This window comes from Hyaena hyaena, unplaced genomic scaffold (genome assembly GCF_003009895.1).
Source record: "Hyaena hyaena isolate Hyena2069 unplaced genomic scaffold, ASM300989v1 scaffold_474, whole genome shotgun sequence".
In the NCBI taxonomy this organism is placed as follows: Eukaryota; Metazoa; Chordata; class Mammalia; order Carnivora; family Hyaenidae; genus Hyaena; species Hyaena hyaena.
The window spans coordinates 1,471,903-1,486,007 of NW_024081104.1; the positions used below are offsets into that span (position 1 = coordinate 1,471,903).

Genomic DNA, 14,105 nt, shown 5'->3' on the forward strand with positions numbered 1-14,105 from the left:
GGGCATGGAGGAGGGCACTTGTGAGGATGAGCACTGGGTGTTATATGGAAACCAACTTGACAAGAAACTATTTGTAAAAAAAAAAAAAAAAGCTGGTGTAGGGAGGAAGTAAGTAAGGAGAGAAGCCCAAGGTCAAAGGCTTACATCTGCAGATGGGCCAACTAGGCACAGATGGAGCAGAAACAGTGAGGCATGATCTGAGGGCAATGAGCTCTCAGAAAGGTGATGAGGGTGACAGGAGTGGAGGCTCAGAAGGTCACCACATCTGCTGATCATGTCATTGCTGCATACTTTGCAAACAAGGTATCTTCTAATAGCTTACTATAATAGATATTCAAATATTTGTTTAAAAATAAATGAATGATAAATGACTTGTAATGAATAAAGGGTATACAGAGAAATAGATAGTGGAAAAAATGATTTGATATGGACCACTTGGCTTCACAGAAGCAAATTAGGATAAATAGAGAAAAACAGATACAAATAATAGATACAAAAACAGATACTTATCCAAACAGCAGGTACAGCACAAGGCAGAAAAGCTAAATGTGTGCAAGTCCATGCCACACATTCCCAATGTATACAAGTACCTGAGTATTGATAAAAACTGTGATACAACTGAATTCTGAAATTCAATGAAAGGAATTTTCCTAAAGACAAAACTAAAAATCCAAACTGAACCACTGACTCATGTGGACACAATCACTGTTGGAAGGATAACCCAGGTCAGAACATGAGAGGGGAGCCCTGTTGTGGAATGCCATGAAAGCGTAATCGAACCTGTCTATAAATTGATTACTATTAAAGCTGTAACAGGTTGTTACTTTCAGACTATTTAGCCAGACAAGAAAAACTGAGCTTGAAATGTTGATTAGATGATGTCTAACATTGGGCTAAGTCCTTTTAATAGACTTCAGTGAACTTCTCACAGTACTTCAAAGGGATTTACTTAAGTATGGAAGGTAAAAAGCAAACAAATTTATTCTAGAAACCTATGAGCAACCTGAAAGCGGCAGACTCTGGATGGTAAACATCCAGAATTCCTATAGCTTCTCTCAGGAGTATCTGAGGAATTAAGAGTCCTCAACATATTAGGACTAGAGTCTAAAAAGATCCCAATCAAAAGGTATTATTTCATTGGGTAGGAAACAGAATGAAGAAGGTGAACAAAATGAGAAACCACAGAACAGGGGTGCCTGGGTGGCTCAGTTGGTTAAGTGTTCGACTCTTGATTTTGGCTCAGGTCATGATCTCACGGTTCATGGGCTCGAGCCCCACATCTGCACTGACAGTATGGAGCCTGCTTGGGATTCTCTCTCTCTGTCCCTCCTTGACTTGCGTGCACTCTCTCTCTATCAAAAATAAAAAAACAAATGGGGTGCCTGGGTGGCTCAGTCGGTTAACCGTCCGACTTTGGCTCAGGTCATGACCTCACGGTTCATGGGTTCAAGCCCCCCATCGGGCTCTGTGCTGACAGCTAGCTCAGAGCCTGGAGCCTGTTTCAGATTCTGTATCTCCCTCTCTCTCTCTGCCCCTACCCTGTTCATGCTGTCTCTCTCTCTCCGTTCAGAAATAAAGAAAACATTAAAAAAAAACTTAAAAAAATAAACAAACAAACAACAGACCACAGAATAGAATGATCTGTGGGTCAAGAAGCAACATCTCACATTGATTCATGCTGCCATTTCCCTTCAGGAATCTGGTGATCCTTGGTTGTCTATTTGTATTTCATCATGAGGCAATAAAAAGACACCTGGGAAATCTGTGTACAAATGGTACTTGTCAATTGGAGGCACATTTGAGTAAGGTCGTAGCTATAAGGGCAGGGCATCCCCAAATGCCCAAATGTAGAAGTCTTTGGTTTTTGAGGGAATCTCCTAATTTCTGCCTTAGGTAGATGATGCCTTACTGTTGGGTATTCTTTGTACAGTGTTAGAGGAAGGATGTGGCACTATCAGCTGTTTCTATATTTAGGCTTTTTAGTTGATATCTCAGGATTAAAGATTTTTTTTTAACTAAAAACAACTCTTCATAACTGGTAGAATGTTTTTCCATCAGGAGGTGCAAAATGTCTGGTTGCCTCTCTTTTTTTGTGATGTTAGCAGCCATTAGTGGTCGTTATTTATATTCATTTTTAAATTTGGAATTTTGAGATAGTGATTTTTAATTCTATCATTCCTTTAATTTAATTTAATTTTTTTAAAAGCTGGAAGCCCTATGAAGAGAAACTTATACTCACCAACTGTTCAGTTATCCTGAGGTAAAATACATCTTATAAAGGCAGAATAAACACTTGATTTCTTTATTCACTGGTTTTCAGAATAATGAATCAACTCCCTAGCATTCCTCAAAGGTGACCAATGAGGAAATTTTTCCCCCTGAGTGTCAGAGTAGCCCTAACAAAGCCTAAGAGCAACAAGACATGGTGATTCAATGTCATGTTATCTTTCTGCCAAAAGGACATTTAATCCTCTTTTAAGAATATGACATCAAATAGAAACTCTGTAACATTTTATCTATAATATCGACTCTCAGTTAAATATCAGAAAGTATGTTAAAAAAAGACCAATGACAAGAAACCAAGAGAAAAAACACACAATAGAAACAAATCCACAGGCAATTCAGATACTGTCATGATCCAATTTCAAAAGCAAAAGTGTTTAGTATATATAAGAACATAAAAAGATATGGAATATGACCAGAAATCAAATGGAAACTGAAATGAGGAGTTCAATAGATAGAGAGTTTGTTAGCAGACAGGACATAATAGAACAGAGGACTACTTAACTGGAAGGTACACAGTAAAAGTATTCTTAAGTTTCAAATTGAAACACAGAGGGGGGAAAAGGGACAGGAAATACAGAAAAGAGCATAAGAAACAGGTGTGATATGGTAGAATAGTGAAATATATATACACACACACACACACACACACACACATACATATATATATATATATATATATATATATATAGTTACAATCCTGGAAAGAGAGGAGAAAAGGAACAGGACAAAAGAAATACTGGCTTCCTCATACCTATCAGAATGCCTAAAGTCAACAACACAAGAAATAATAGATGCTGGGAAGGATGTGGCAAAAAAGGAACATTCGTGCACTGCTGGTGGGAATACAAGCTCTTGCAGCCTCTGTGGAAAACAGTATGAAGGTCCTCAAAAAGTTAAAAAAGGAACTACCCTATGACCTAGCAATTGCACTACTGGGAATTTTCCCAAAGAATTCAAAAACACTAATTCAAAGGGATACATGCACCCCTATGTTTATAGGAGCATTATTTACAATAGCCAAGATACGAAAGCAGCCCAAGTGTCCATCAATTGATGAATGGATACACATGTGGTATATATGGACAATGGAATATTATTCAGCCATAAAAAATAATGAAATCTTGACATTTGTAATGACATGGATAGAGCTAGAGAGTATTATTCTAGGTGAAATAAGTCAGAGAAAAAAAAAACCCACATGATTTCATTCATATGTGCAACTTAAGAAACAAGACAAACCAGCAAAGAAAAACAAAGAGAGAGAGGTAAAGTAAGAGACAGACTCTTTTTTTTTTTTTTTTAATGTTTTTTTTTTTAATTTATTTCTAGGAGAGAGAGAGAGACAGCGTGAGCAGGGGAGGGTCAGAGAGAGAGGGAATCACAGACTGAAACAGGCTCCAGGCTCTGAGCTGGCAGTCAGCACAGAGCCCGACGCGGGGCCCGAACCCACGAACCGCGAGATCATGACCTAAGCGAAAGTCGGACGCTTAACCGACTAAGCCACCCAGGCGCCCCGACAGACTCTTAATTATAGAGAACAAGTTGATGGTTACCAGTGGGGATGGGCTAAATAGGTGATGGGGATGAAGGAGGGCACGTGTTCTGATGAGCACTGGGTGATGGTGATGGAGAGAATTGTTAAATCATTCTATTGTACACCTGAAACTAATATCACACTGTATGCTAACTGGGATTAAAATAAAAACTTAAAGAAATATTAGCTTACAACTTTCCACAACTGACAAAAATCTATAAATCCTTCAAAAAGCTCTAAGAATCATAAGATAAATGCAAAGAAAACCACAGCTGGGTATAACACAATCAAAGTGCTAAAACTAAAGAAAGAGAATATTAAAAGCAGCAAGAAGAAAAAGACATATCAATTTAAAAGCAAAATAAGACTGTAAGCTGACTGTTCAACTGTAGGTAGAAGTGGAAGATAGTAGACAAAAGGGTGTTGTTAATGGGCTGAAGAAAATAAATGGCAACCCAGAAGTTAGCATCTAGAAAAAAGTCTTCAAAACTGAAAGCTAGGAAATTGCACTTCCAGGATGACAGTGTAAAGAACTCATTGGATGCATGTTACAGCAAAACAAAGATGGTAAGAACTATAAAAACAAATGAGCATAGGGGAAGGGAAATAAAAATAAGATAAAAACAGAGAGAGAGGCAAACCATAAAGACTCTTAAATACAGAGAACTGAGGGTTGCTGTAGGGGAGGTGGGTAGGGGGATGGGTTAAATGGGTGATGGGCATTAAGGAGGGCACTTTTTGGGATGTGCACTGAGAGTCATATGTAAGAGATGAATCTCTGGGTTCTATTCCTGAAGCCAAGACTATACTGTATGTTAACCAACCTGAATTTAAATTAAAACAAAGAAACAACCCAAAAAGCCCCAAGAAACAAAAATGACAACAACAACAAAACAAACAAACAATGATTTAGTCTCTGGAGATTATCCTAAGGGCAAACTGCAAACGAAGAAGCATTTATTCAAGAAAATCTTGGGGCGCCTGGGTGGCTCAGTCGGTTAAGGGTCCGATTTCCACTCAGGTCATGATCTCATGATTCATGGTTTCGAGCCCCGTGTCGGGCTCTGTGCTGACAGCTAGTTCAGAGCCTAGAGCCTGCTTCAGATTCTGTGTCTACCTCTCTCTCTCTCAGAAATAAAACATAAAAAGAAAAATCTACTAAAATTTGGTATGAACAGTGAAAATGTAGGGCATTTGAGCCATGACCCGCTCCATCTCCATCCACAGCTCAGCCTGACAGATGCTGTACTCTGGGTAGGTGGGGACAGGAAGAAGCCTTTCTCCTTGGCTCCCAGTGAAAGCTTACCACATCTCATTAGGAGGGTAGGCCACCAGTATTTATCATACCTCCCAACTCCAAGGTAAAGAGGCAAAAGTCCTGGTGAGTGTGGCTGAGAGGGCAGGGGAGTCACCCTGCTGGAGTCACAACAAACCTCTAATAATGATTTAAAAATATCCAAAATAGCCCACATTTAACTAGATCAGACTGCTGAGTTATTGGTACCCTAGGGTATTCTCAAAAACAGTAGAGGAATCTTTGTTGCTTTCCTCACTTAGGAAATTTCAAGGGATTCAGGAGCTCTGTGCCAGAAATGGGGATGAGAACTAAATATGTATTTAATATAAATCAATATCAGATAGAAATATTTTATATGTGACAAAGACAGCACAGAGGAGGTGAGTGAATGCAGAGTGTTGTTGGGAGTCAGGAAATGACAGCAGGTGGCTAGTTGAATGTACAGGAACAAATGAAGACAAATGATAAATAAGAAAGCAAATACAACAAACTCTATATTCATGCTTGTTCTCACTTCTTTTCTCAATTTTCATAATAGACATAAAGCTACAATAAAGTAAGAATTACAAAAATGTATTGTTGCACTTGTAACATACAGAGGTGTAACTGTATAACATTAGCACAAAGAGAGGAAGAGAAAATAAAGCCATGTAGAAGTGACAATTCTACACGCCCCTGGAATTGTTAGTATAAACCAGGAGATTCTGATAAGATGTACATGGTAAGTTCTGGGGCACCCACAAAGAAACTAAAGGTACTAGGTATGGCCACATAGCTGAACTCACCATTAGAATGTGAGAGGCAGCGATTTGCGTTTCTTCAAAGGCCAGGATTTGCCTCCTCTGCTCTTTCCCTGTCTCACAAGTCTGAGGACAGATGCATCTATGATCCAGAGCACAGAGATGGAGTGGGAGATGAGCATTTAGACATGCTGCTCCAGAGGACGGCAGATAAAATGGATAAACTGGCTTCTGAACAAGCATGTCCAACAGGGAAAGCACCAAACAGGGACTCTGCTACATGAGGAAAAGAAACTTCTATGTGTTTAAGCCAATGCATATGTGGTCTATGAAATACTGGCACCTAGTGCCAAGAATGAGCATTTCTACATAGGAAGATTTGGGATGATTTTTATTCTCATTGCTGTACTTCTCTACAGACTATTTTGGTAAAATGATACATGTTCACTGTATAAATATTTTTTTTCTTTTTAGGCAGAGAGAATCCCAGGGAAGCCCCATGCTCAGCTGCACAGCCAATGAGGGGCTTGATCCCACCACTCTGGAATCATGACCTGAGCCAAAATCAAGAGTCAGACATTCAACCAACTGAGTCATTCAGGTTCCCCTAAAAGTACTAAATTGTCTTATTTTATTTTTTTAAAGTTTATTTATTTCGAGAGAGAGAAGGAGACAGAGAGAGAAAGAGAACAGGGAAAGGCAGAGAGAGAGGGAGAGAATTCCAAGCAGGCTCTGCACTATCAGTATAAGCATAATGTGGGGCTCAAACTCATGAACCATGAGACATGACCTGAGCTGAAGTTGGAAGGTTAACAGAGCCACCCAGGCTTCCCCAACATAAATTATTTTTACCTTTTTTAATGTTTTATTTATTTCTGTGAGAGAGAAAGAGGCAGCGTGAGCAGGGGAGGGGCAGAGAGAGAGGGAGACAGAGAACCTGAAGCAGGTTCCAGGCTCTGAGCTGTCAGCACAGAACCTGATGCAGGGCTTAAACCCATGAACCGTGAGATCATGACCCGACCCGAAGTCAGATGCTTAACCGACTGAGCCACCCAGGTGTCCCAAGTTTGTTTATTTTTGAGTGCACTTGAGAGGGGGAGGAGCAGGGAAAGGGAGAGAGATAATCTCAAGCAGGCTCCACACTGTCAGCATGGAGCCCGATGCAGGGCTGGAACTCACGATCCATGAGACCATGACCTGAGCCAAAATCAAGAATCAGACAATTAGCCAATTGAGCTACCCAGGCACCTCTGATTTCAAGACTTTTCATAAAGCCTCAGTAATCAAAACAGTGTGATACTGGAGTAGAGACTGACAATAGACAAATAGAAGAGAGCAAAGAGTCCAGAAATAAACCCACATGTATATGGACAACTGATTTGTGACAAAACCACAAAGGCAAAACAAGTGGAGGAAAAAAAAAATTTTTTTTTCCAACAAATGGTGCTGGAACAACTGGATATCTACTTGTAACAAATTAAACCTTGGTGGGGCACTGGGGTGGCTCAGTGGGGTAAGCATTCAACTTTGGCTCAGGTCATGATCTCGTGGTTTCGTGAGTTTGAGCCCCATGTGGGGCTCTGTGCTCACAGCTCAGAACCTGGAGCCTGCTTTGGATGCTGTGTCTCCCTCTCTTTCTCTCTGCCCTTCTCCTTACACTCTGACTGTCTCTCTCAAAAATATACATTCAAAAAAATTTTTTTTAAAAAATTAAAAAAAATAAAAATTAAAAAGCAAAAAAACTTAATAAGAAAGCAAAAACCCAATTAAAAAGTAGGCAAAGACATGAACAGACACTTTACCACTGAAAATACACAGAAGGGAAACAAGTATATGAAAAGATAGCTAACATCTTTAACTACTAGAGACATTAAAATTAAAACCACAGTGAGACACCACTACACATCTATCAGAGTAGCTAAAATGAAAAAGACTGATGACACCAAGTATTGATGAGGATGCGGAGAAAATGGAACTCTCATCCCGCGCTGGGTGGGGATATCAAATGTTGCAACCAGTTTGGAAAGGAGTCTGGCAGTTTCCTAAAAAGTTAAATATACATCTACCATGTAATCCAGCCATTCTATTCCTAGGTATTTATCCAAGAGTAAAAGAAATGTATGGTCATACAGAGGTCTGCACACAAACGTGCATAGCAGCTTTATCTCTATTAACCCCACACGGGAAACAACTCAAATATCTGTTAACAGAATTGATAAACAAATTGCAGCATATCCATATAATACTAACAAAAAAAAAACTTATGGATACAAAAATTGAAGAATATCATAAGAACTATGTTGAGTCAAAAGATGACAGACAAAAAAAAGTACATGCTTTATGATCCCAATTATATAAAGCTCTAGAAAATGTAATTTATATTGACAGATAGCAGATCAGTAATCACTTCGTAATAGAGATGGGGAGTGAGAAGGAGGGATTACAAATACAAAGAGACAGCAGAAAACTTTTAGGGGTAATGGATATGCTTGCTATCTTGACTGTGGTGAATAGTTTCACATGTATATACATAATGCAGAAATGTCAGCATACTGCACATCTTAAATTTGTATAGCATATTAATGCTTAATATATCTTGATAAAGCTGTTTCTAAAAGCGGGGAAAAAATGCGTGGGGTGTGGAGCCAGTATGTCAGAAATCCAACTCAGCTTTGTTCCTGGTCAGCTGTGTGATCTCAGGTCAGCAACTGAATCTCTCTGTGCCTCAGTTTCTTGACCACCAACTGTGAGGACCTTGAAAAACTGCGTAAGTTCATGTACTGGGCACAGATGTCCAGGCATTGTTAGCTGCTGTGGTAGCACAGAGGATTCAGCTCCACTTACTGTTTACTATTTATATGTCCATTCCCTTTGCTACAGATGAAGAAACCCTAATTCATGTTTTTCCCCAAGGCCCTGAATCAGCCTGGGAACTCTAAGTGAGCAATAGCACTGGACAATAGACTCTGGGCAGGAAGACATCTCTGGGTGGTCTTTCCAATCAGCCAAGGCAAAGCTGGCCAGCAAGGCCTGAGAAGGAATGGGTGACATGGAAGCAACTGGAAGGCAGCCAAGGCAGGGAGTTAGATGCCCCAGAAAGATATCCGAGCTGTTTTCTGGGATTTTTCTGAGCATTTTCTAGGGTAAGGGAAACATGAGCTCATTTATGGGTACAGAATAGGAGCCATTGTCTACGGCCATACCACCCTGAACGCACCTGATCTTGTCTGATCTCGGAAGCTAAGCAGGGTCGGACCTGGTTAGTACTTGGAAGGGAGAATAGGAGCCATTAATACAGAGAAAACAGAAGAAAGGTAGAAATGGAGAAGATGGAAAGCAAAGCCTTGGCAGTGACAAGAGATGTGGCTCAAAGCTCACAGAGAAGGGCCAGGAGAAGTGGCAGAGCCTGCCGGCAGGGGCAGGAAAACCATGGGGACATTCCTGGAGACTCACTTTCACTCCTATGACTCTGGATCCAGCCCTCCTCAATTCTCAGTGAGTGTGGGGCCCATGGTTCTTCCCCTTTCTCCAGCCTGGAGATGACATCAGGTTTGGAACCTTGAAGTCCTGTTCCAGAGAAAGGAAGCAAGACTGACAATTCATCCAAGTCCAGGGCAGGATGGCCCCATGGGCAGCACGTGTGTGCTGGTCATGACCTCCCCTGCCACCTGGTCTGCAAATCAAGGAGACAGATACAGGCCCCAGCTGAAGAAAAGTTAAACCCAGCTCTTCTGGGGGTCATGGATAAGGGACAGAGTTGGGGCCTGAACACATCACACTAGAAGATTCATAGTAGTGTCTTGGTGTCTACCAAGGACTAAAAGGGAAGCAGCCATTCTGGTGTGAGGTAGGGCTCTGGAAGCAAATGGATTCAAATCCTAGATCTGCCTCTGATTGCCTGTATGATCTTAAGAAAGTGATTATAGGGGCACCTGGGTGGCTCAGTCGGTTGTGTCCGACCGGCTCAGGTCATGATCTCTGATCTCGTGGTTCGTGGGTTCGAGCCCCGCATTGGGTTCTGTGCTGACAGCTCAGAGCCTGGAACCTGTTTCAGATTCTGTGTCTCCCTTTCCCTCTGCACCTCCCTTGCTCGCACTCTGTCTCTTTCTGTATCAAAAATAAATAAACCTTAAAAAAAAAAAAAGAAAGAAAAAAAGTGACAATATTTGTCAGCCTCAAATTCAACTATAAACCATTTAACCCAACACCAGCTTTGAAGATGCATTATGATTAGCTCTGGGGAAATGAATATACTTAGTGTTAGATGAAGGATATTTTTCTTCTATACTTCCTACAAGAAAATTGGGGGAGTCCATGGCACTGCCTGTCCTCTCCTCTGTACAGACCAGCCCTGCCTGGGACCAGGGTCATAAATGTCTTCTGTTTGGGCCCAGGGGGTGAGGAGCCTCTGAGCCCTGAGCCTAGCCCCAGAGAAAGGAACCGAGAGCTGAACTTCAGACAGAAGCCTTACCCAGCATGACCAGATTTCTATAGGTTTCCAGCATCACGTCCCTGTAAAGGCATCTCTGAGCAGGGCCCAGACATCCCCACTCCTCCCGGGAGATGAGCACAGCCACGTCCTCAAAGGAAATCGAGACCTGGAATGACAAGATCTTGTTGCAACCCCAGGATCAGGCCCAGGGTGGGTCTGGGGGTTGTGGAGGAGCCATTAGGCTCAGGATGGGCAAAACCCCTCTGAATGCATGTACCAGACTTGTCCTCACAAGAGTGGCCTCTTTGAGGCAGGCACCATCTCCACTTGTCTTTGTCTGCCCAAACTCTTATCCTCCACTGTGCCTAATCGAGGGATTGTGAAGATATGATGTGGACCTGAACTCAGGGACTGAGGAACTGGTGAAGACAGGGAGCTAACTACCCTCTGGGACCAGCCCCTCACAGAGATAACCATGGATAAACTCCAGCCAAGAAAGGGCTAAGGTCAGACAGAGGTGTCTCCATGCATACCACTCACCTGAGGCCCATCAGGAAGGAGCTGCTTGATGACTATCATTAGATCTCTGAGCTTGTCCCAAGGAGGCAGGCAAAACTGCAGGGAAAGGGAAGACTGTGATGGAGTGTGACCAGCCTGCTTCTCACAGCAACATTGAGACTTCTGTGCCTGGATCTCAAGAGGTCTATGGCAGCAGTCACGGAGTGTGAGGCTACCGGAAAGCCCTGGGAAGGGCAGATGGACTAAGCACCCAGTAGTCTCTGAGACTATATCCCCTTGCCCACCATGAGGCCCCCCAGCAGCCCCTGGTACAACAGCATCCTAAGGCCACCACGTGATGGCCCCAGCAGTGCAGCTGGCAGGAGGAGACAAAGGGCTGTATTTCAGGCCCACTTAGGAGCTCTTGGAGAGTGGGCAAACACCTGAGGATAAGCAGACCAGGCTCTTTCTAAGGCAGTGCACAAACAAGTAGGGAGGCTGACAAAATTTTAAATGCCTATGACAGGTGATGATACAGGATAGAAAGAATGAGTAGCATGAGGGCAGCACTTGTGGTAGGAGATATTTTACACAGGATAGCCAGGGAAGGCACCTTTGATAAAGCAACATCAAAGCAGAGATGTAGATGTAGTGAGGGCAGGCAATATGCAGACATTAGGGGAGATATATCCCAGGAAGGGGAAAGCACAAGTGCAAAGGTTATGAGGTGCAAGCTCACTTGATGTGTTCAAGTAAGGGCAAGAAGGCCAGAGGGGCTGAAGGGGAGTAGGGGAGGGCACAAGAAAGAAGGGTGGGGTGCCTCATAGGCTATATAGGATTTGGGCTTTTATGAATGAGATGGGAAACATCTAGAAGGTCTGGGCAGTGATATGACCTGCCATGTGGCCTTTCTAGCTGCTGCTTTGAAAACAGACTGGGTGTGGGTGTGGGGACTATCAGGGCATAAACAGGAAAACAAGTTGGAAGTCTCAGGCTGTAATCCACTAGAGGTGACAGCGTCTTGGACCAGAGTGGTGGTAGCAGCCAATAAATGATCAGATTGTAGATGCATTTCAAAGGCATAGTCAATAGGATTTGCTGATGAATTAGATCTGAGATAAGACATCGAGAATTTTGGCTCAAACTATTGAGATGATAACACTTCCACTCACTCAAAACAAGAACACTGTAGAAGCACATCTGAAGGATAAAAATTAAAAGTTGGTTTTGTATAGGTTGTATTTAAGACACCTATTAGACTTACAAGTGGAGAATCAGAGCTTTCGCATATATGGGTCCAAAATTCAGGAGAAAGGCTGAAGCTGGCTAGGGATACACTGGGAACTGTCACTATATATATGGCGTTTAGAATCACTCATCTGGTTTTACTATAGCTTGACAGGTGACATGAGGGTTATCATTCCCAGGAAAACCTTCCCAGTTAGCCTCTGATACAAAGCTAGCTCCCAACTCCACAGTGCCCCACTCCATGCAAACGGACCCCTTACTTCAGGTAGAAATGTGTATCGCAAGTGGATCTGCACTCTGCCTTTGCTTCCAGACTGACTGAGAGGCATGGAACACTGCTGCTGGAAGCATGGACTCTGCAAGCTAAGAGGGCTGAACTCCAATTTCTTTTTTTAAATTTTTAAATGTTTTATTTATTTCTGAGAGAGAGGGAGAGAGACAGCGTGAGCAGGGGAGGGTCAGAGAGAGAGGGAGACACAGAATCTGAAGCAGGCTCCAGGCTCTGAGCTGTCAGCACAGAGCCTGATGCAGGGCTTGAACCCACGAACCGGTGAGATCATGACCTGAGCCGAAGTCGGACGCTTAACCGACTGAGCCACCCAGGCGCTCCTGAATTCCAAATCTGGATATACCACCTACTAATACTAATACAAAGGTCTCAGGTAAGTGAAGAGTTTCTACACATACCTTAAAATAAGAACACTACCACGTATCCTAAGTGGATATTTTGAGAATTAAATGAGGAAAATGTATAAAGTACTGTGTACAGTGCTGGCAAACCATAACCAAGAAAAAGATAACTAAACCTTAATTACTATCATTAAGGAAATGTTTATTGAGCGCCCACAAAATGAATAAACGAACGCTGTGATTGTTCTAGCTCCAGAAAGTGATCTCCTGCCTATCCCCCTTCGGACCCAGCAACCGAGGTCCCTTCCCTGACAGCTTAAGCAACTCTATCCTTTCACCTAATCTACTCCTGCTGCGTGAAAAGCACCCTTCTCCGTTCGAGAAAAGCACGATTAGATTCATCCCCTGACCACGCCCCAACTTCGCCTACTCGTTAAAGCCTTCATCCACGCAGCCACCCTGCCGCGGCGGCCTGAGGCGCCTGGACCCCCTGGAGCGGCGTTCCGCCGGCGAGGGGCGGGGGTCCCTCCGCCGCTCCCCTGCCGGCCTCTCCCCCTACACGCGGGCTCTCCACACTCCACTCCACCTCCGCCGCTCTCGGGGCCGGGGCCGCTCGGATACCTCCGCGCCGACCACCCTCGCCCTGACTCACTCAGCTCGGACACGGGTGGAGGTGCCCCTTGCAGACGCCAGGCCCCTGAGCGCCAGAGCTGCCGGACAGGAAGTGCCCCCCTTGAGCTTCCGCCGCGCCCTCCGTCTCGCCACCAATCGGGTTCCTGGTTCCGGAGGAGGCTCACTGAAGACTGTGCTCCTGGCCAGTTCCTGGGTCCTGGTCCTGACTTGGTTGCCAGAAGTGGACTGGCCTTGTAAGAAATGTTAAAAGTTCTTTAGAGAGTTGGGAACTGTTATGGGCAGAAACTTGTGAAGAAAAGAAAAGGATCAGGGAAGGAATAAGTGGCAGTGAAACAAAATATTTTTTCTTATTCTCAATTATTCTGAAAGATTATTGTTTTTCAAAGTAATAATAGCAACAATATATTATGTTATTATAGCACACGGATGAGTAAAATGAATGAGAGCAATTGAGGGAGGAATTGGGAAAACTTGGTTATAAGTAACTATGCTATCTATGAAGCAGTATAGTGTTACTTGAAAGCTGACTCAGTTCTAGATACATTTGCAACCATTAAAAAATATATATATATATAAATATATATATATATATTTTATTTGAGAGAGACAGTGAGGGGGGAAAGGGGCAGAGGGAGAAAGAGAGAATCTTGAGCAGGCACCATGCTCAGCGTGGAGCCTGAAGTGGGGCTCTATTCCATGATCCTGGAATCATGACCTGAGCCGAAATCGAGTCGATGCTCAACTCACAGAGCCACCCAGGCGCCCTGATTTTTTTTTTTTTTTTTTGTTAATCAGGCTATATGGAGA

At 43.0% G+C, this 14,105-nt stretch overlaps 1 protein-coding gene across 1 annotated transcript in view; it reads right to left on the minus strand.

Annotated features, from left to right (window-relative positions):
* Positions 1–13,367, minus strand: part of LOC120246490 (zinc finger protein 252-like) — an 18,354-nt gene extending 4,987 nt beyond the window's left edge. The window contains 4 exon segments of the mRNA XM_039254017.1: positions 9,311–9,424; positions 10,329–10,455; positions 10,830–10,904; positions 13,096–13,367. Of these exon segments, the coding sequence (XP_039109948.1) occupies positions 9,311–9,424; positions 10,329–10,455; positions 10,830–10,868 (280 nt within the window). The 5' untranslated portion in view covers positions 10,869–10,904; positions 13,096–13,367.
* Between the last annotated feature and the right edge of the window lie 738 nt (positions 13,368–14,105).